Source organism: Homarus americanus, unplaced genomic scaffold (assembly GCF_018991925.1).
Source record: "Homarus americanus isolate GMGI-L3 unplaced genomic scaffold, GMGI_Hamer_2.0 scaffold45562, whole genome shotgun sequence".
Taxonomy (NCBI): domain Eukaryota; kingdom Metazoa; phylum Arthropoda; class Malacostraca; order Decapoda; family Nephropidae; genus Homarus; species Homarus americanus.
This window is the reverse complement of record NW_024744839.1, coordinates 10,484,177-10,503,917: the sequence shown is the minus strand read 5'-3', so window position 1 is coordinate 10,503,917 and position 19,741 is coordinate 10,484,177. Positions and strand designations below refer to the sequence as shown.

Here is a 19,741-nt window from a genome sequence, read left to right as displayed (position 1 = left end):
GTGTATTGCTATGGTGAGGTGTTGTACTACCATGATGGAGGTGTTGTGTGCTTTCACGGTGATGGAGGTTGTGTACTACCATGATGGAGGTGTGTATTGCTATGGTGGAGGTGTTGTGTACTACCATGATGGAGGTGTTGTGTGCTACCATGATGGAGTGTTGTGTGCTACCATGATGGAGGAGTTGTGTACTACCATGATGGAGGTGTTGTGTGCTACGGTGATGGAGGAGTTGTGTACTACCATGATGGAGGAATTGTGTATTGCTATGGTGGAGGTGTTGTGTACTACCATAATGGAGGTGTTGTGTACTACCATGATGGAGGTGTTGTGTACTACCATGATGGAGGAGTTGTGTGCTACCATGATGGAGGTGTTGTGTGCTACCATGATGGAGGTGTTGTGTACTACCATGATGGAGGTGTTGTGTACTACCATGATGGAGGTGTTGTGTGCTTCCATGATGGAGGTGTTGTGTACTACCATGATGGAGGAGTTGTGTGCTACGGTGATGGAGGAGTTGTATACTACCATGATGGAGGTGTTGTGTGCTACGGTGATGGAGGAGTCGTGTACTACGGTGATGGAGGAGTTGTGTGCTACCATGATGGAGGAGTTGTGTACGACCATGATGGAGGTGTTGTGTACTACCATGATGGAGGAGTTGTGTACTACGGTGATGGAGGAGTTGTGTGCTACCATGATGGAGGTGTTGTGTACTACCATGATGGAGGAGTTGTGTGCTACCATGATGGAGGTGTTGTGTGCTACGGTGATGGAGGAGTTGTGTGCTACCATGATGGAGGTGTTGTGTACTACCATGATGGAGGAGTTGTGTGCTACCATGATGGAGGTGTTGTGAGCTACGGTGATGGAGGAGTTGTGTACTACGGTGATGGAGGTGTTGTGTACTACCATGATGGAGGTGTTGTGTGCTACCATGATGGAGGTGTTGTGTACTACCATGATGGAGGTGTTGTGAGCTACGGTGATGGAGGAGTTGTGTACTACGGTGATGGAGGAGTTGTGTACTACCATGATGGAGGAGTTGTGTGCTACCATGATGGAGGTGTTGTGTGCTACGGTGATGGAGGAGTTGTGTACTACCATGATGGAGGTGTTGTGTGCTACCATGATGGAGGTGTTGTGTGCTACGGTGATGGAGGAGTTGTGTACTACGGTGATGGAGGAGTTGTGTACTACGGTGATGGAGGAGTTGTGTACTACCATGATGGAGGAGTTGTGTTACTTTACTACCGCCAGTAGGTGTTGTGCTACTGATGATGGAGGAGTTGTGTGCTACCATGATGGAGGTGTTGTGCTGCAGTGATGGGAGGTGTGCACTACCATGATGGAGGTTATTACGGTGATGGAGGGTTGTGTACTACCATGATGGAGGTGTTGTGTACTACGGTGATGGAGGAGTTGTGTACTACCATGATGGAGGAATTGTGTATTGCTATGGTGGAGGTGTTGTATACTACCATGATGGAGGTGTTGTGTACTACGGTGATGGAGGAGTTGTGTACTACCATGATGGAGGAATTGTGTATTGCTATGGTGGAGGTGTTGTGTACTACCATGATGGAGGTGTTGTGTGCTACGGTGATGGAGGAGTTGTGTACTACCATGATGGAGGAATTGTGTATTGCTATGGTGGAGGTGTTGTGTACTACCATGATGGAGGTGTTGTGTGCTACCATGATGGAGGTGTTGTGTACTACCATGATGGAGGTGTTGTGTGCTACGGTGATGGAGGAGTTGTGTACTACGGTGATGGAGGAGTTGTGTAGTACCATGATGGAGGAATTGTGTATTGCTATGGTGGAGGTGTTGTGTACTACCATGATGGAGGTGTTGTGTGCTACCATGATGGAGGTGTTGTGTGCTACCATGATGGAGGTGTTGTGTGCTACGGTGATGGAGGAGTTGTGTACTACCATGATGGAGGAATTGTGTATTGCTATGGTGGAGGTGTTGTGTACTACCATGATGGAGGTGTTGTGTGCTACCATGATGGAGGTGTTGTGTCCTACGGTGATGGAGGAGTTGTGTACTACCATGATGGAGGAATTGTGTATTGCTATGGTGGAGGTGTTGTGTACTACCATGATGGAGGTGTTGTGTGCTACCATGATGGAGGTGTTGTGTACTACCATGATGGAGGTGTTGTGTATTGCTATGGTGGAGGTGTGTGTACTACCATGATGGAGGTGTTGTGTGCTACCATGATGGAGGTGTTGTGTGCTACCGTGATGGAGGAGTTGTGTACTACCATGATGGAGGAATTATGTTTGCTATGGTGGAGGTGTTGTGTACTACCATGATGAGGTGTTGTGTGCTACCATGATGGGTGTTGTGTGCTACGGTGATGGAGGTTGTGTACTACCATGATGGAGAATTGTGTATTGCTATGGTGGAGGTGTTGTGTACTACCATGATGGAGGTGTTGTGTGCTACCATGATGGAGGTGTTGTGTGCTACGGTGATGGAGGGTTGTGTACTACCATGATGGAGGTGTTGTGTGCTACGGTGATGGAGGTTGTGTACTACCATGATGGAGGAATTGTGTTTTATGGTGGGTGTTGTGTACTACCATGATGGAGGTGTGCTACCATGATGGAGTGTTGTGTGCTACCATGATGGAGTGTTGTGTGCTATGGTGATGGAGGAGTTGTGTACTACCATGATGGAGAGGTGTGTATTGCGATGGTGGAGGTGTTGTGTACTACCATGATGGAGGTGTTGTGTGCTACCATGATGGAGGTGTTGTGTGCTACCGTGATGGAGGTTGTGTACTACCATGATGGAGGAATTGTGTTTGCTATGGTGGAGGTGTTGTGTACTACCATGATGGAAGAGTTGTATTTGCAATGGTGGAGGTGCTGTGTACTACCATGATGGAGGTGTTGTGTGCTACCATGATGGAGGTGTTGTGTGCTACCATGATGGAGGTTGTGTGTGCTATGGTGGAGGTGCTGTGTACTACCATGATGGAGGTGTTGTGTGCTACCGTGATGGAGGAGTCGTGTACTACCATGATGGAGGAGTTGTGTATTGCTATGGTGGAGGTGCTGTGTACTACCATGATGGAGGTGTTGTGTGCTACCATGATGGAGGTGTTGTGTGCTAGTGGGTTTGTGTACTACCATGATGGAGGTTATGTACTACCATGATGGAGGTGTTGTGTGCACATGATGGAGGTGTTGTGTGCTACCATGATGAAGGTGTTGTGTGCTACCGTGATGGAGGAGTTGTGTACTACCATGATGGAGGAGTTATGTACTACCATGATGGAGGTGTTGTGTGCTACCATGATGGAGGTGTTGTGTGCTACCATGATGAAGGTGTTGTGTACTACCATGATGGAGGTGTTGTGTGCTACCGTGATGGAGGTGTTGTGTGCTACCATGATGGAAGAGTTGTGTATTGCTATGGTGGAGGTGCTGTACTCCATGATGGAGGTGTTGTGTGCTACCATGATGGAGGTGTTGTGTGCTACCGTGATGGAGGGTTGTGTGCTACCATGATGGAAGAGTTGTGTATTGCTATGGTGGAGGTGCTGTGTACTACCATGATGGAGGTGTTGTGTGCTACCATGATGGAGGTGTTGTGTGCTACCGTGATGGAGGAGTCGTGTACTACCATGATGGAGGAGTTGTGTATTGCTATGGTGGAGGTGTTGTGTACTACCATGATGGAAGTGTTGTGTGCTACCATGATGGAGGTGTTGTGTGCTACCGTGATGGAGGAGTTGTGTACTACCATGATGGAGGAGTTATGTACTACCATGATGGAGGTGTTGTGTGCTACCATGATGGAGGTGTTGTGTGCTACCGTGATGGAGGAGTTGTGTACTACCATGATGGAGGTGTTGTGTGCTACCGTGATGGAGGAGTTGTGTACTACCATGATGGAGGAGTTGTGTATTGCTATGGTGGAGGTGTTGTGTACTACCACGATGGAGGTGTTGTGTACTACCATGATGGAGGTGTTGTGTACTTCCATGTTGGAGGTATTGTGTGCTACCGTGATGTAGGAGTTGTGTACTACCATGATGGAGGAGTTGTGTATTGCTATGGTGGAGGTGCTGTGTACTACCATGATGGAGGTGTTGTGTGCTACCATGATGGAGGTGTTGTGTGCTACCATGATGGGAAGTTGTGTATTGCTTTGGTGGGTGCTGTGTACTACCATGATGGAGGTGTTGTGTGCTACCATGATGGGGTGTTGTGTACTACCACGATGGAGGGTTGTTTATTGCTTTGGTGGAGGTGTTGTGTACTACCATGATGGAAGAGTTGTGTATTGCTATGGTGGAGGTGTTGTGTACTACCATGATGGGAGGTGTTGTGTACTACCATGATGGAAGAGTTGTGTATTGCTATGGTGGAGGTGTTGTGTACTACCATGATGGAGGTGTTGTGTACTACCATGATGGAAGAGTTGTGTATTGCTATGGTGGAGGTGTTGTGTACTACCATGATGGAGGAGTTGTGTATTGCTTTGGTGGATTGTTGTGTACTACCATGATGGAAGTGTTGTGTATTGTTATGGTGGAGGTGCTGCATGCTACAGTGGAGGTGTTGTGTCTACCATGATGGAGGTGTGTGCTACCATGATGGTGGTGATGTGCACTACCATGAGTGGTGTTGTGTACTACCATGATGGAGGTGTTGCGTGCTACCATGATGGTGGTGATGTGCACTACCATGACGGGGGTGTTGTGTACTACCATGATGGAGGTGTTGCGTGCTACCATGATTGTGGTGATGTGCACTACCATGACGGGGGTGTTGTGTACTACCATGATAGAGGTGTTGTGTACTACCATGATGGTGATGTGCACTACCATGACGGGGGTGTTGTGTACTACCATGATGGAGGTGTTGCGTGCTACCATGATGGTGGTGATGTGCACTACCATAATGGGGGTGTTGTGTACTACCATGATGGAGGTGTTGCGTGCTACCATGATGGTGGTGATGTGCACTACCATGACGGGGGTGTTGTGTACTACCATGATGGAGGTGTTGCGTGCTACCATGATGGTGGTGATGTGCACTACCATGACGGGGGTGTTGTGTACTACCATGATAGAGGTGTTGTGTACTACCATGATGGTAGTGATGTGTACTACCATAAGAACATAAGAATGGAGGAAACTGAAGCTGGCCTATTGAACCATACTGGGCAGTCCCGTTTATACCCAACCCCTGTTGCTCAAATAAGCATCCAACCTATGTTTGAAGCTATCCAGCGTATTCGAGTTAATGATGATATTTGGTAACTTGCTCCATTCATCCACTACTCTGTTTCCAAACCAGTGTTTACCTATTTCACGCCGAAATCTAAATTTGTCTAATTTAAAACCATTGTTACGAGTTCGCTCCTTGTTGGATAGTTTGAGTACCTTTGTAATGTCCCCTTTGTTTAACCCTGACTTCCATTTATACACCTCTATCATGTCGCCCCTCACTCTACGTCTCTCGGGGGAGTGCAAATTAAGATGCTTTAACCTGTCTCTGTATTCAAGGTTCCTAATGCCCGGGATTAGTCTTGTCATTCTCCTCTGGATTTTTTCCAAGGATTCTATATCCATTCTGTAATACGGTGATCATAACTGAACTGCGTAATCCAGGTGAGGTCTCACAAGCGCTAGATATAATTTTAAGATGACCTCGCTTGTCTTGTAACTAACACTCCTTTGTATGAAACCCAGTACTTTATTAGCCTTGTTACGATCAAAAACACATTGTTTACTTGACTTAAAGATTCCTACTTACCATTACTCCTAAATCTCTCTCGCAGTCGGATTCCTCAATGGCATCGTTGTTCATCTGGTAACTGGTTTCCCTGTTTACATCTCCTATACTGAGTACTGAGTTACATTTATCCACATTGAATTTCATCTGCCATTTTTCCGACCATTCGAAAAATTTGTTTAGATCTTCCTGCAGTTATGCAGAGTCCTCGTCAGATTTAATTACACGTCCTATTTTAGTGTCAACAGCTAATTTACCTATGTTGCTGTCTATGCCGATATCTATGTCGTTTATGTATATAATAAATAATAATGGTCCAAGTACTGAGCCTTGGGGAACTCCACTAGTGACGTTGCTCCAATGAGAGTTAGTGCCGTTTATGCTCACTCGCTGTTTTCCGTCCCTTAACCACGCCCTAATCCATTTAAGGATATTTAACTTTCATGCCATGCTCTTCTACCTTTCTAATTAGTCTTTCATGGGGGACTCTGTCGAAGGCTTTACTAAAGTCGAGATATACCACATCATAATTGTGCCCCTCGTCCACCGATTCGAAAACTAATGAAATAGATGTTAATAGATTAGTTAGACATGAACTCCCGCTTGTGAAGCCATGTTGGGAATCATTGATCAACTTGTGCTTCTCCAGGTGGTTTCGAATAGAGTTTGAAATGATTGATTCTACTAATTTACCTACTATTGATGTTAGACTGATTGGGGGGTAGTTAGAGGATAGTGATCTATCCCCCTTCCTGAAAATCGGTATTACATTCGCTATCCTCCAGGATTCTGGTACTACACCTGTTTTTAATGACATGTTAAACAACTTTGCTAAATGGCATACTAAGCTCTTCCTTACATTCCTTTAATACTCTGGCAAATATCTCATCAGGACCAGGTGACTTATTAGGCTTCAGTTTGTCTATTTGCTTATTAACATCGTTACTAGTCACTACTATCTCGCTTAATTTGTTTTCTTCACTATCTCTGAATAGAGTCGGTGCCTCGGGTATCATGTTTAAATTTTCGCTGGTGAAAACTGTTGAAAAATATTTATTCAGATTATTGCTCATTTCTCCGTCGTTATCAGTTAGCTCGCCTGTATCTGAACGTATTGGTCCAATCTTATCTCGCGTTTTAGTTTGATACATTTGGTAGAATCGTTTGGGGTTTGTTTTCGCCTCCCCTGGAATCTTCAGTTCATAATTCCTCTTCGCTTTTCTTATCTCGTTCTTAACCCTACCGGCCAATACCTTATAATATTCCCGGAGGTAAATTTCGCCACGATTTATCCTTCTACCTATAGCCTTCCTTTGGCCAAAAATGTTCTTTAAATAATTATTTATCCATGTAGGGTCATTGTTGTCTGATCTGAGTTTTTGTATGGTATGTTCTGCCTTTGTGCATTAAGTAACTCATTATTTAAATTGTCGTGGAACTCGGCAATCTCAGATCTCGTTATCAGGTTCGTGTCACCTGTCAGGTTCACACCCAAGCGCCACACCCCCTCTCTCAGCTGCCTTTTTAAACTATAAAAGTCTGCCCTTCTGAAATCTGGGACTTTAATGGAATTCCCTTTACGTCTGACCTGAAAATCTAACTGGAATCTAATTTCTTTGTGATCGCTGTTTGCAAGTTCGTTCCCTAACTCGACATTGCTAATGAAGTTTTCTCTGTTCGACAGAACTAAATCGAGTATATTATTACCCCGGGTGGGTTCGATTATATGTTGACTTAGGAAACAGTCCTGGATCTTTCCAGGAAATCCTCTGATACTGAGTTACCCATAAGGTCAGTCCAATCTATTTTGCCAAGGTTAAAATCTCCTACTATACAGACTTTGTTGTGTATGGAAGTCCTGCGCATTTCATCCCAGATAAGTCGCTCATTAACTCTATCAAGATTGGGAGGTCTATATATTACTACTATGATTAATTTTTCCCTATCGTCGATTAATTCTATCCAAATTGTTTCTGTATTCCGCTCAGTTTTTTTTCCTTATTTATTTCGCACTTCAGATTATCCCTGACATAGATGGCTACTCCGCCTTCTTTTCCTGGACGGCCTATCGGTATGGAACAATTTGTAATCCGCAATTTGGTATTCGACAGGTAACTCACGTGAGTCTAGGTTGATCCATGTTTCAGTGAATGCTATTATATCGATTTTTTCGGGACATACCAAGGCCCTAATATCATCCATTTTGTTTCTCATACTTCTACTGTTTGCGGAGTAGACATTTAAGTTAGTCGTGTTCTGAGTCCTCCCTCTACCGCGTTTAGGTTTAAACTCCCTGTCTAATTTAGTTTTGTCATCATTCCTAACACTATTTCCCTGTAATCTTTCACTTTGTTTACCTGCTCCTACTGCAGGCTCCTCCACACCCGTGCCCATATGTTCCCCAAGCAGTTTAAAGACTTCGATATCTTTTGAACTGCCCCCTATAGAGACCCAGCCAGGGTTGCCAACCCATCCCGAGATAGGTGTACCCCATCCCTAGCATAAAGGTCCCTTCTGCCCTGTGGAGGTGTAGTGTACTACCATGATGGAGGGGATGTGTACTACCATGAAGGTGGTGATGTGTATGTAATGATTGAATATTAGACCATAGCTTACAAGCCCAGAGAAGTATAACACATATAACAGCGAATACATATAACAGAGAGTGTGTAGAGACCTCGAGGTACCTGAACATACCATGTTGACACACCCCAGGTCAAGACCCAAAGGACCCGACCTCGTCCGCTAATTACTTGAATTACCGGGTGACCCAGCCACACCTAAGACACATCTGGGTATGACCACACCTTAACACAGCTGTCCAGATCTAACCAGTTTACTGATAATTGGCAGGTTAAACGCCGGCTGTTCCTGGCCCATATAAAGGCCCTACAGTCCCGTCCACGGTATCTTTCGCCGCATTCTGCTCATTCAGCTCATTCTGGTCATTGGTCATTGAGAGGTCATTCTGGTCACTTACCCAGAGTCACGCTCTTCCTCCCCCCAGGTCGAGACTTCTCGACGTCACGGCTAAGCAAATTTTGTAAGCACCCACTGGGCCGTCCAGAGTACGTGAGTATTGTCAGAGCGGTCCCCGGGGTGGGTAACCTACTGTAGGAAGTGCTGTTCCATTCCTGTTGTGTCGAGTCAGTTTCGAGTAACGTAACATAATGTGCCATACCCCGATATAATGATATTAATATATATTAATGATATTAACGTGTCCATGTCATTGAGTGAATTAATAAATAGTTGTATCGAAGTGGTGTTTGAGAAGTTGTCCCATAAGAATGTGATGTACTATATGTGTGTTGACGTATAAGATAAGTGTATTGACTCAGTAAATAACATCCCGGCCACGCTACCAAACTCTTCCTCTTTACATTACTACTCTCTATATTCTGTCTATATGTAATATCCTCTTCTGGTGTGAGTTTTCCCTCATTTATAGTACAACCATAATTGGAGGTGTTGTGTTCTACCATGATGGAGTGTTGTGTACTACCATGGTGGAGGTGTTGTGTACTACCATGATGGAGGTGTAATTATTACTACCATGATAATTGTGGTGTAATTATTACTACCATATTGGAAGTGTATATTACCAAGATGGAGGCTTTGTGTATTAACATGGTCAGCTGTAAATGGTAACTGTTTTCAGTTGGGAAAAATGTTAAAATATGGAAACTATGCAGAATGTGATATTTTACTATAGAGACATTGTGATTTAGAATTATCCAAGGATTTCATCCTCCAATTTAATGTGTAATTTCTTTGCTGAATCAATTCATATATATATATATATATATATATATATATATATATAAGCAACGACCTCACCAGCCAGGACTCGAACCCTGAACCTAGTGCATGGGACCAGGGAATGCTACCGACCATACCACAAGAGCACTAAAACCAGTTCTAGACTGTGTGATATTTCACACAAAGCCTGCTCATCGAGCTGATGGCGCCGTGAACCTCTCATTGGGAACTGCCCGTGCTGCTTATGTGGATGTCAGTAGCATTTTACCGAATCCAGCTGGTATGAAACATGAGGTACCATGTATACTTCATTTTTAGTCCATATAACACGCGGACTTTGAACATATAATCAACGACCTCACCAGCCAGGACTCGAACCCTGGACCTAATGCATGGGACCAGGGAACGCTACCGACCAACCACAGAAGCAGCACGGGCAGTTCCCAATGAGAGGTTCACGGCGCCATCAGCTCGATGAACAGGCTTTGTGTGAAATATCACACAGTCTAGAACTGCTTTTAGTGCTCTTGTGGTATGGTCAGTAGCGTTCCCTGGTCCCATGTATTAGGTCCAGGGTTCGAGTCCTGGCTGGTGAGGTCGTTGATTATACAGTATGTTCAAAGTCCGTGTGTTTTATGGTGTAGTGGACGTCTCCCCTACAACTGCATATCGCATTCCGACGTGCTGGCGTCTCCTAGCAACCAAGCGAGAGCTGATGCCAGATGGTAGGGTTGCTTAGCAACGAAACTAGTCACCGGCGACTTTCTGGGTTTTCCCAACATGATTCATAGAGGACTGGCGGCTGCTGCTGGGTATATAAGCTATGTCTCTCCATTGAGATTCATTCTGCCCATCTTCCTGAACAAGCAACACCTCCTCCAGCAAGCTCCACGCTGTCACCATTTATTCAACCAGGAGGCCAGCAACAAGCAACATCTTCTCTAACGAAGCTCCTGCACATCTACCTCCTACAACACGCTACTCACCGAACGTCTTCTACTGAGCAGCTCCCCACCACACGGCACCTCCAGCACCAGACTGTCTATCATATAACTTATATTATATAAGAAAACCACATTAGAGTTTCCTTACATCCTGAGTGCTAGACAACATTAATATCTCGATACCCCTACAATGGACTAAAAATTAAATACATATATTATATATATATATTATATATATAAAAAAAAAATATATATATATATATATATATATATATATATATATATATATATATATATATATATATATATATATATATATATATATATATATATATATATATATATATATATATATATATATATATATATATATATATATATATATATATATATATGAAAACGTGGATAAGATAAATCTTGATAAAATCACACGTTGTTTCCATTTTCCCGTGTGATTTTATAAAGATATATATATATATATATATATATATATATATATATATATATATATATATATATATATATATATATATATATATATATATATATATATATATATATATATATATATATATATATATATATATATATATATATGTAACCGGTCGGAATTTGCTGGACTTTAATTTCTCACTTGACTTGGGGTTTATTAAAAATTAATAGATGGTAATGGCAGTGGAAGCGCCCCTTTGAGAAAAATCCCGAACCAGCACAAGAACACTTAAATTTACTACACAAAATGAATTGTCCGTGACCCGTGGAAGGATAGCGTCTGTGACTGGGATGAATGAGACACACTGTAAAATTTAGACACTTATATTCCCTCCAACACTACAAACACAATCAAATAATGGTACACCAATATGCGCACCTCTTAACTTAAACTTAAAACACTACTCTGGGGAATAAAAGTTATAAATGACATAGAAATTATTAGAAACACAGGCAACAATAAATTTGAAGTATTAAGAAATGTTGTTTGCACACATGAACAGGCCTTAAGGGCTTTCACAAAATAATATCAGTCACTTAGGAAATGGTACTAAAAAATAAGAAATTAAATACTCTACAATGAATAGGCCTTAAGGGCTTTCAGCAAAATAATATCAGTCACTGAGGAAATGGTAATAAAATTTAAGAGATTAAATACTCTACAATGAATAGGCCTTAAGGGCACTCAACAAAATTATAGCACCCCAACAGATGTACACTTCCTAACCTAACCTAACCACTACTCTGGGGAACAAGGTTATACCTGAGATCAGAATTATGAAGAACAATTAGAGGCATTAAAAGAATCAAATCACAGTATCACTCTGGTTCCACTTAATGGCACAAACATTCAAAACAATATTATCAAAATTATTTAGAAACTATTAAACTACACACGTCAAGATAATATTAGTCTGAGGAATGGTGTTAACTACACCCGTAATAAGGAAGATAAAATGTTCCTCTAGGTATCTCCTAGAGTCCTAGACTCACGGTCTCAGTGTGTGACCATTAATATACTCAGATAGCCTCAGTGTACTCCCAGTGCGTCCATGGGCAGGAAGAGAGTGAGCCAATCAGACCTTGCGCAGTTGAGAGAAACTTTAGCTTCCCGTTAGCAAGAGGGTTTCACTAGCTGCTCGGGACATGTGGGGTTGTGCACCGGAGTGGTAAGAACTGATCACCCACTGCTGATGCTGGTCCCGTGTCGTGTTAGTTGTCGGGAGCACTCGTTCACTCAAGAGATCCTTTGCTACCCCGCTAAACAGTGACAGGCCTACACTGATCGGTCCAATGGCGACAATCGCCACCCTCAATCATCAACGGCAGTCAATCTCTCGCAGTCAACTCCAGTCAACTCCGGTCAACTCCAATCAAGTGGGTTCTGACGGAAACCCTGAAATGAACTCACTGTTAGCTCTAGTTTACTTTATCACTGCCCTATCTAACCCTGTCTGAGATCGAATGAGACTTACTTGTTATACTGCAATAGCGCAGCACAGGTGACTAGGCCACGTGACTATTTCTGATGGACGCGCGGAACGTCTTGTCTGTGTGAATGCTCTCCGGGACTGGGCCTAGCCAGCGTCGCGTCTCCCCACGGCGTTAGCTTGGTCCTACGTGATATATTTACCGCCTAACTAATAACTCCTTGGGACACCCGTAACATTATTCAGACTGCTAAACGATCTATAATAATTTCAAATTCAATAATAGTCCCTTAACTTCATGAATCGCATCATTATTAATTCGGTAAATCACATTTAATATCATATAGGCCTAGTTCCGCAATCTCTCGCTACGAGCAGGCAGCGCTCCCTCCCCTCAGATGACCTTGAACGCTCAGTATCACTCATGGCGGGGCATTTGAAATTACTCTGAAATTTCTGGATATCACAATCGACCCCCCTAAAAAAAGACAGCACTGTCCTCATGTGCTGAGAAAACATGCATACGACCCCCCTAAAATTTTGTTCTAAGGACTGCACCTCACCCCTTTTGCTAAATGCAGCATTCCCGTCTTCTCTTCTCTCCTTTTCTCTCCCGCTAACACTCGACCCCCCTAAAAAAAGACAGCACTGCCCTCATGTGCTGAGAGAACAACTTAAAACCCACCTTCAACTCTGTACTATTCCACTCGCAGCTAGCAACTCCATTTCTTCCTAGCCCAACTCAATCCAACCAGAACATCACGCTCCCCTTTGCCTGGCCCTTAACTAGAGAACCAATGTCAAAATTAATACCAGCCCAAAACAAACATGCTCTCCTTTGGCCTGGCCCTTGAACTAAGAGGAACCAGTGTCAAAAAAAATACACAGTCCAAAACAAGCATGCTCTCCTTTTGCCTGGCCCTTGAGCTAAGAGGAACCAGTGTCAAAACAATACTCAGTCCAAAACAAACATGCTCTCCTTTTGCCTGGCCCTTGAGCTAAGAGGAACCAGTGTCAAAACAATACTCAGTCCAAAACAAACATGCTCTCCTTTTGCCTGGCCCTTGAGCTAAGAGGAACCAGTGTCAAAACAATACTCAGTCCACGTCTCCGAACCTCATGCCGGCAGACCAACCCTCTGAAAATGTACCAGTCCATCTTAGTGAGGCCCTGGACATTACAACCGTACTCTCAATCCGCTCATGACAGCAACTCAATCCCGCTCATGACAGCAACCACTACTCAACGCACATCTCTGACCTAACCATCTCTCCAATCCCCTCTGCCCTACTCACAACTCCTCCAACTCACCCCCTACAACCTGCCTTTTCTCATTACCATGCACCCTAAACTGCAATCGGTCGGCTTCGTCTTGTCTCTCAGCTGGAGGGCTCGATCAACCTCTCTGAACTACTTACATACCCCTATATTTCCCACTTGGACCTCACACTTCCTTGACTGCTGGACGTGTGCCTGACATTCACCCCTTGTTTCCTCCCTGAACCGTTGAATGTGTGCCTGAGACTCCCACTTGAACCTGTTTACCTGTGCTTGATAATCCCTCTTTAGGTCTCCGAACTCCTCTCTCAGCTGTACCAAGGTCCCGCGGCCGTCTCTCTTCCTCCTCATACACATCTCTATTGTCAAGCCTAACCAACTCAGTCCGGGCACAAGGATGAGCATCAGTGCGAGTTCAATCCCTACCATTGCTAACCAACACATGATGGCGTTCATTATCCCAACCACAGTACTATCAGTCACGACATTAAAAACTACGCTCTGCTACCATTTGTAACCGGTCGGAATTTGCTGGACTTTAATTTCTCACTTGACTTGGGGTTTATTAAAAATTAATAGATGGTAATGGCAGTGGAAGCGCCCCTTTGAGAAAAATCCCGAACCAGCACAAGAACACTTAAATCTACTACACAAAATGAATTGTCCGTGACCCGTGGAAGGATAGCGTCTGTGACTGGGATGAATGAGACACACTGTAAAATTTAGACACTTATATTCCCTCCAACACTACAAACACAATCAAATAATGGTACACCAATATGCGCACCTCTTAACTTAAACTTAAAACACTACTCTGGGGAATAAAAGTTATAAATGACATAGAAATTATTAGAAACACAGGCAACAATAAATTTGAAGTATTAAGAAATGTTAATTGCACACATGAACAGGCCTTAAGGGCTTTCACAAAATAATATCAGTCACTTAGGAAATGGTACTAAAAAATAAGAAATTAAATACTCCACAATGAATAGGCCTTAAGGGTTTTCAACAAAATAATATCAGTCACTGAGGAATGGTAATAAAATTTAAGAAATTAAATACTCTACAATGAATAGGCCTTAAGGGCACTCAACAAAATTATAGCACCCCAACAGATGTACACTTCCTAACCTAACCTACCCACTACTCTGGGGAACAAGGTTATACCTGAGATCAGAATTATGAAGAACAATTAGAGGCATTAAAAGAATCAAATCACAGTATCACTCTGGTTCCACTTAATGGCACAAACATTCAAAACAATATTATCAAAATTATTTAGAAACTATTAAACTACACACGTCAAGATAATATTAGTCTGAGGAATGGTGTTAACTACACCCGTAATAAGGAAGATAAAATGTTCCTCTAGGTATCTCCTAGAGTCCTAGACTCACGGTCTCAGTGTGTGACCATTAATATACTCAGATAGCCTCAGTGTACTCCCAGTGCGTCCATGGGCAGGAAGAGAGTGAGCCAATCAGACCTTGCGCAGTTGAGAGAAACTTTAGCTTCCCGTTAGCAAGAGGGTTTCACTAGCTGCTCGGGACATGTGGGGTTGTGCACCGGAGTGGTAAGAACTGATCACCCACTGCTGATGCTGGTCCCGTGTCGTGTTAGTTGTCGGGAGCACTCGTTCACTCAAGAGATCCTTTGCTACCCCGCTAAACAGTGACAGGCCTACACTGATCGGTCCAATGGCGACAATCGCCACCCTCAATCATCAACGGCAGTCTCAACGGCAGTCAATCTCTCGCAGTCAACTCCGGTCAACTCCAATCAACTCCATCAAGTGGGTTCTGACGGAAACCCTGAAATGAACTCACTGTTAGCTCTAGTTTACTTTATCACTGCCCTATCTAACCCTGTCTGAGATCGAATGAGACTTACTTGTTATACTGCAATAGCGCAGCACAGGTGACTAGGCCACGTGACTATTTCTGATGGACGCGCGGAACGTCTTGTCTGTGTGAATGCTCTCCGGGACTGGGCCTAGCCAGCGTCGCGTCTCCCCAAGGCGTTAGCTTGGTCCTACGTGATATATTTACCGCCTAACTAATAACTCCTTGGGACACCCGTAACATTATTCAGACTGCTAAACGATCTATAATAATTTCAAATTCAATAATAGTCCCTTAACTTCATGAATCGCATCATTATTAATTCGGTAAATCACATTTAATATCATATAGGCCTAGTTCCGCAATCTCTCGCTACGAGCAGGCAGCGCTCCCTCCCCTCAGATGACCTTGAACGCTCAGTATCACTCATGGCGGGGCATTTGAAATTACTCTGAAATTTCTGGATATAACATATATATATATATATATATATATATATATATATATATATATATATATATATATATATATATATATATAAACGTAAACAATGCCTCACTGGTCGTGAATCGAACCCTGGACCTTTGCGTGTGAACAAGGATCGCTACTACCGCGCAACAGGGACAGGAGTTTTGTTTTATTTCACACAAAACCTGTTTCATATACAAACAATACCTCTCTAGTTGAGAATCGAACCCTGGACCTCTGAGTGTGAACCACACCTTTGACAAAAATATTTAATTTACGCTTAGTTTCTCAATTCTCAAATTTATGTCCTTTGTAACATGTGGTAAGCCTGGCATTACAAACTTGCCTCGTCTGAGATTCTTGTTTAATAATAATTTCAATCACAGTTTGAAGCATAAAGTTGCGTGAGGGTCTCTAGTAAGAAAGGATATTTGCATAATACTTAATTCACCATAAATTTTATTTACCAACATATATACGGACAAGCATACACTAAGCAATTACACTCACTGTTACAAATGGACGCGCTCATTCTTAAAATTTTACACTTTACTACTTTAGGGTTGCCAGGTACCACCAGCCAGTCACTGGGCTTGTAGCAGATTCATTTGCTCCCAACCGTACATGAATGTGAATATGTACGACGTACAGCACGTAATGGACGAGTTGACGGTTCTGGGAAAACATATTAAACACACTCTGCCATGCTGTTAGCAAAATACAATATACATTGTTATTAAATTAAAGTTGAATCCATCGTGATTTGATTGCGATAGGATAAAATATTTGTGGCACTGAGGAAACGGCAACATATTGGCGATGACGTTAGAAGCTGGAAGCAGACAACGTACATATACTGTACCTGCAGTCAAGGAGTTTACAACGGGATGGCCACTTTAGATAGCCCTGTTCAGCTAAGGCAGCGGTTCCCTATAGCGGGTAAATTACTCCCAGGGGGGTAATTTTATATTTTTCGACGGGGAACAACAGCCCATGAGATATTGCCATATTTTTCCTACTTCTAGATTCCAAACAACCATTGGTCATTCATGTATCACACACGTCCTGGATACGGCAGAGTTGGTACCTCTTGCCTCACTCTCCCACGGCGGGGGTAATGGGTACTGTTGTCAGACTTGTTTTGGGGTAATGGCTAAAACTAATTGGGAACCATTGAGCAATCCTGAGGTGCATTTTTAACGATGTGAGTCAGAGGCATTTCTGCATACACATGCAGAATATACCTATTTTAGAGATTTAAATATGTCCCTGATAAACCTGCGTAACTCTCATACACTCCTCATTGCTATTAAAGCATAATATTCGTGAAGATATGGGTTAGTATAGAAGTGATGACAGGGTCTGGACTTCGGTGTGGGAATGCTTGCTGCTGGGTAAATTTACAACATATTTCTGCTTTTAACTTGGTGGTAATTACATATAATTATTATCATTATTTCCTAATTGTTACAGGTATGGTCAAAGTGTACACAACTGGATGTGAGGATACTATAATATTTGTACTTGAGACAGTTATTACCAGATACAGTTGTACTGTGGTTAGTAATATACATTATATATTCATAATTGTATTATTGTGTTTGATTAAGAAGCATTAGAAATGCAAATTTGGAAATACTATACAAGTAAATCTCAGCAAAATATGAAGCTTACTTAAATTTGCTCTAGTAAATATGGGAAAACAATTTTAATTCTTACATTTATCATGAATGGCAGTTACTTTTTAAAATTAAAAATATTGTATCCAAGTATCAGGTACTTTAATATAATATTATAAATAAGCCTAATTAATTACGCAAATGGTGGAACTCTTATTTTTTTCACCTCTTGATAACAAACATGGCAGGATATTGAAAGAAACATGAGAAAGTTAATAAGAAGGAACATAATTACCTAAGGTATCATAATCTAACCTCACCTAACCAAATGAAACATTACCTATCTGGCCATGGCTATCCGAAGTCAATTCCTGATTTTAAAAAAACCTGTAGTTTTCCTGATATAATTTTTTTTAAAGTTATTATCTTTCTATGTATCTTTTTGTCACCCAGCAGCCAAATACACGCAATGATATCAGGTAACTAATTTATTTATTACTACATTAAAAACATGACAGTATAAATTAACTTTACTCAAATTCAAATGATCTTCACAACAGTAGAAGTAGAGCTATGACAAGGGAAATTCTCGGAGAATATCTTTCCTGTTCGTACTCTTACACATTGGAACGAAGCACCAACGATGCATTTACCTTTCCTTGAACATTATTTTTTGTCAAAGGTGGCTGGCTGCCAAAGCGCGCACACCAAATAGATGACCCCCACACTCGGCTTCACCACCAGCGGGTGACGTCACTGCCAATCACTGGGCATTTTGCAGTCACGTGACGTTTGAGCACCTTTAACCCTTATTTCTAATACTTTGTGGCCCATATTATAAGCAAATATGGTTACCATAGTGAAATTCAGCATTTTTTACTTGTTGAAGTGTCTTTTTACAAAAAAAATGGTGACCATCAACTCGCCCATTCTCACTTCTTGGTAGGAGTGTGAGTATGTGTGTGTGTGTGTGTTTACCTATTCAGTGCAGTTAGCATTCTCTTCATTATTTACAAACAATTCCTATGACGAAAGTTTAGTGTAATCAATTTTATTAACAATTTATAGTTGTCCATATATTATTTAAGTGACATAATATAATTTACATGAAGCTATATAGTACTAGTCGCTATATGTGAGACCCTCTACCCCGAGCTGGGAGTGTAACCATCGCCGCTAGTCGTGTTATTACGAGCTCTCTGTTTTAATTGTTTGAAAGCAATCTGGGATACATGTAGTTTTTCACGATGGTTTTTGTAATTATTTTGAAACGTCATTTTTATTTCCTAGTGCCTGCTTTTTTTACATGTGGTGTGGAGGTAGTTTTGTAAATCATTTACTGAACTTGTTATATATTCCAGAGGGTAAGTAACCTATCGTAGTTATATGATTTATTTATGGTCCATAACTGAATATTTCTTTTATTAATTTATAATGGTTTCTGACCTCTAAAATAAATATGTCACACTAAATAATTATAAGTTCACATATGAAAAACTGATAGTTCGTTCCATAGGCATAGTTGTATATTAAGACCTCGGTACACAAGGAGACAGCATGGCCGGTACTGCAATAAACAACATTCACTTCCCAGCTATAAAGTCAGTAAAGCCATGGGATCGAAGCAGCGACTCTTAGAACAGAAGACGAGCATGCTGTGCTGTATCCACACTAATCTTAAAGGTCAGTCATGCCTATGGGACCACATTTCGGTTTTCATCACAGAATGGGCCTGACCCCCACCTTCACAAGCACCCCCCATAGTGAGGGGTAACCCACCTCACACACCAGGTAAATCATCTTATAAAAAGAGCAATGTTTTACCCTCACCAAATTTCGATTGAACGAGAAGTAGGGAGAGAGAGACAGCAGTAAGCAGAGTAACGCCACGATATACTGGTTGGTAGCACACACACACACACACAAACACACACGTGCTACAGTCAGCTCAACAAATTACTGGCAACAAGCGTATCCTCTCCCCCAACACTGTCGCTACTAGCGGCTGGATTGGATGTAGTCCCAGATATAAGCTTCCTCTCCCCACTGACCCCTCCATCGCCCACCCAATCCCATGCTTTATTAGTAGTAGTAGTAATGGTAGTAGTAGTAGTAGTAGTAGTAATGTCATTATCAATA

At 42.2% G+C, this 19,741-nt stretch overlaps 1 protein-coding gene across 1 annotated transcript in view; it reads left to right on the top strand.

Moving 5' to 3' along the window:
* Positions 1 to 484: 484 nt before the first annotated feature.
* The window catches only part of LOC121878176 (chitin-binding lectin 1-like), a 31,345-nt gene continuing 12,088 nt past the window's right edge, over positions 485 to 19,741 (top strand). The window contains exons 1-2 of the mRNA XM_042384218.1: positions 485 to 625; positions 1,154 to 1,216. Coding sequence (XP_042240152.1) covers positions 485 to 625; positions 1,154 to 1,216 — 204 coding nt within the window. The remainder of the gene's footprint in view (positions 626 to 1,153; positions 1,217 to 19,741) is intronic.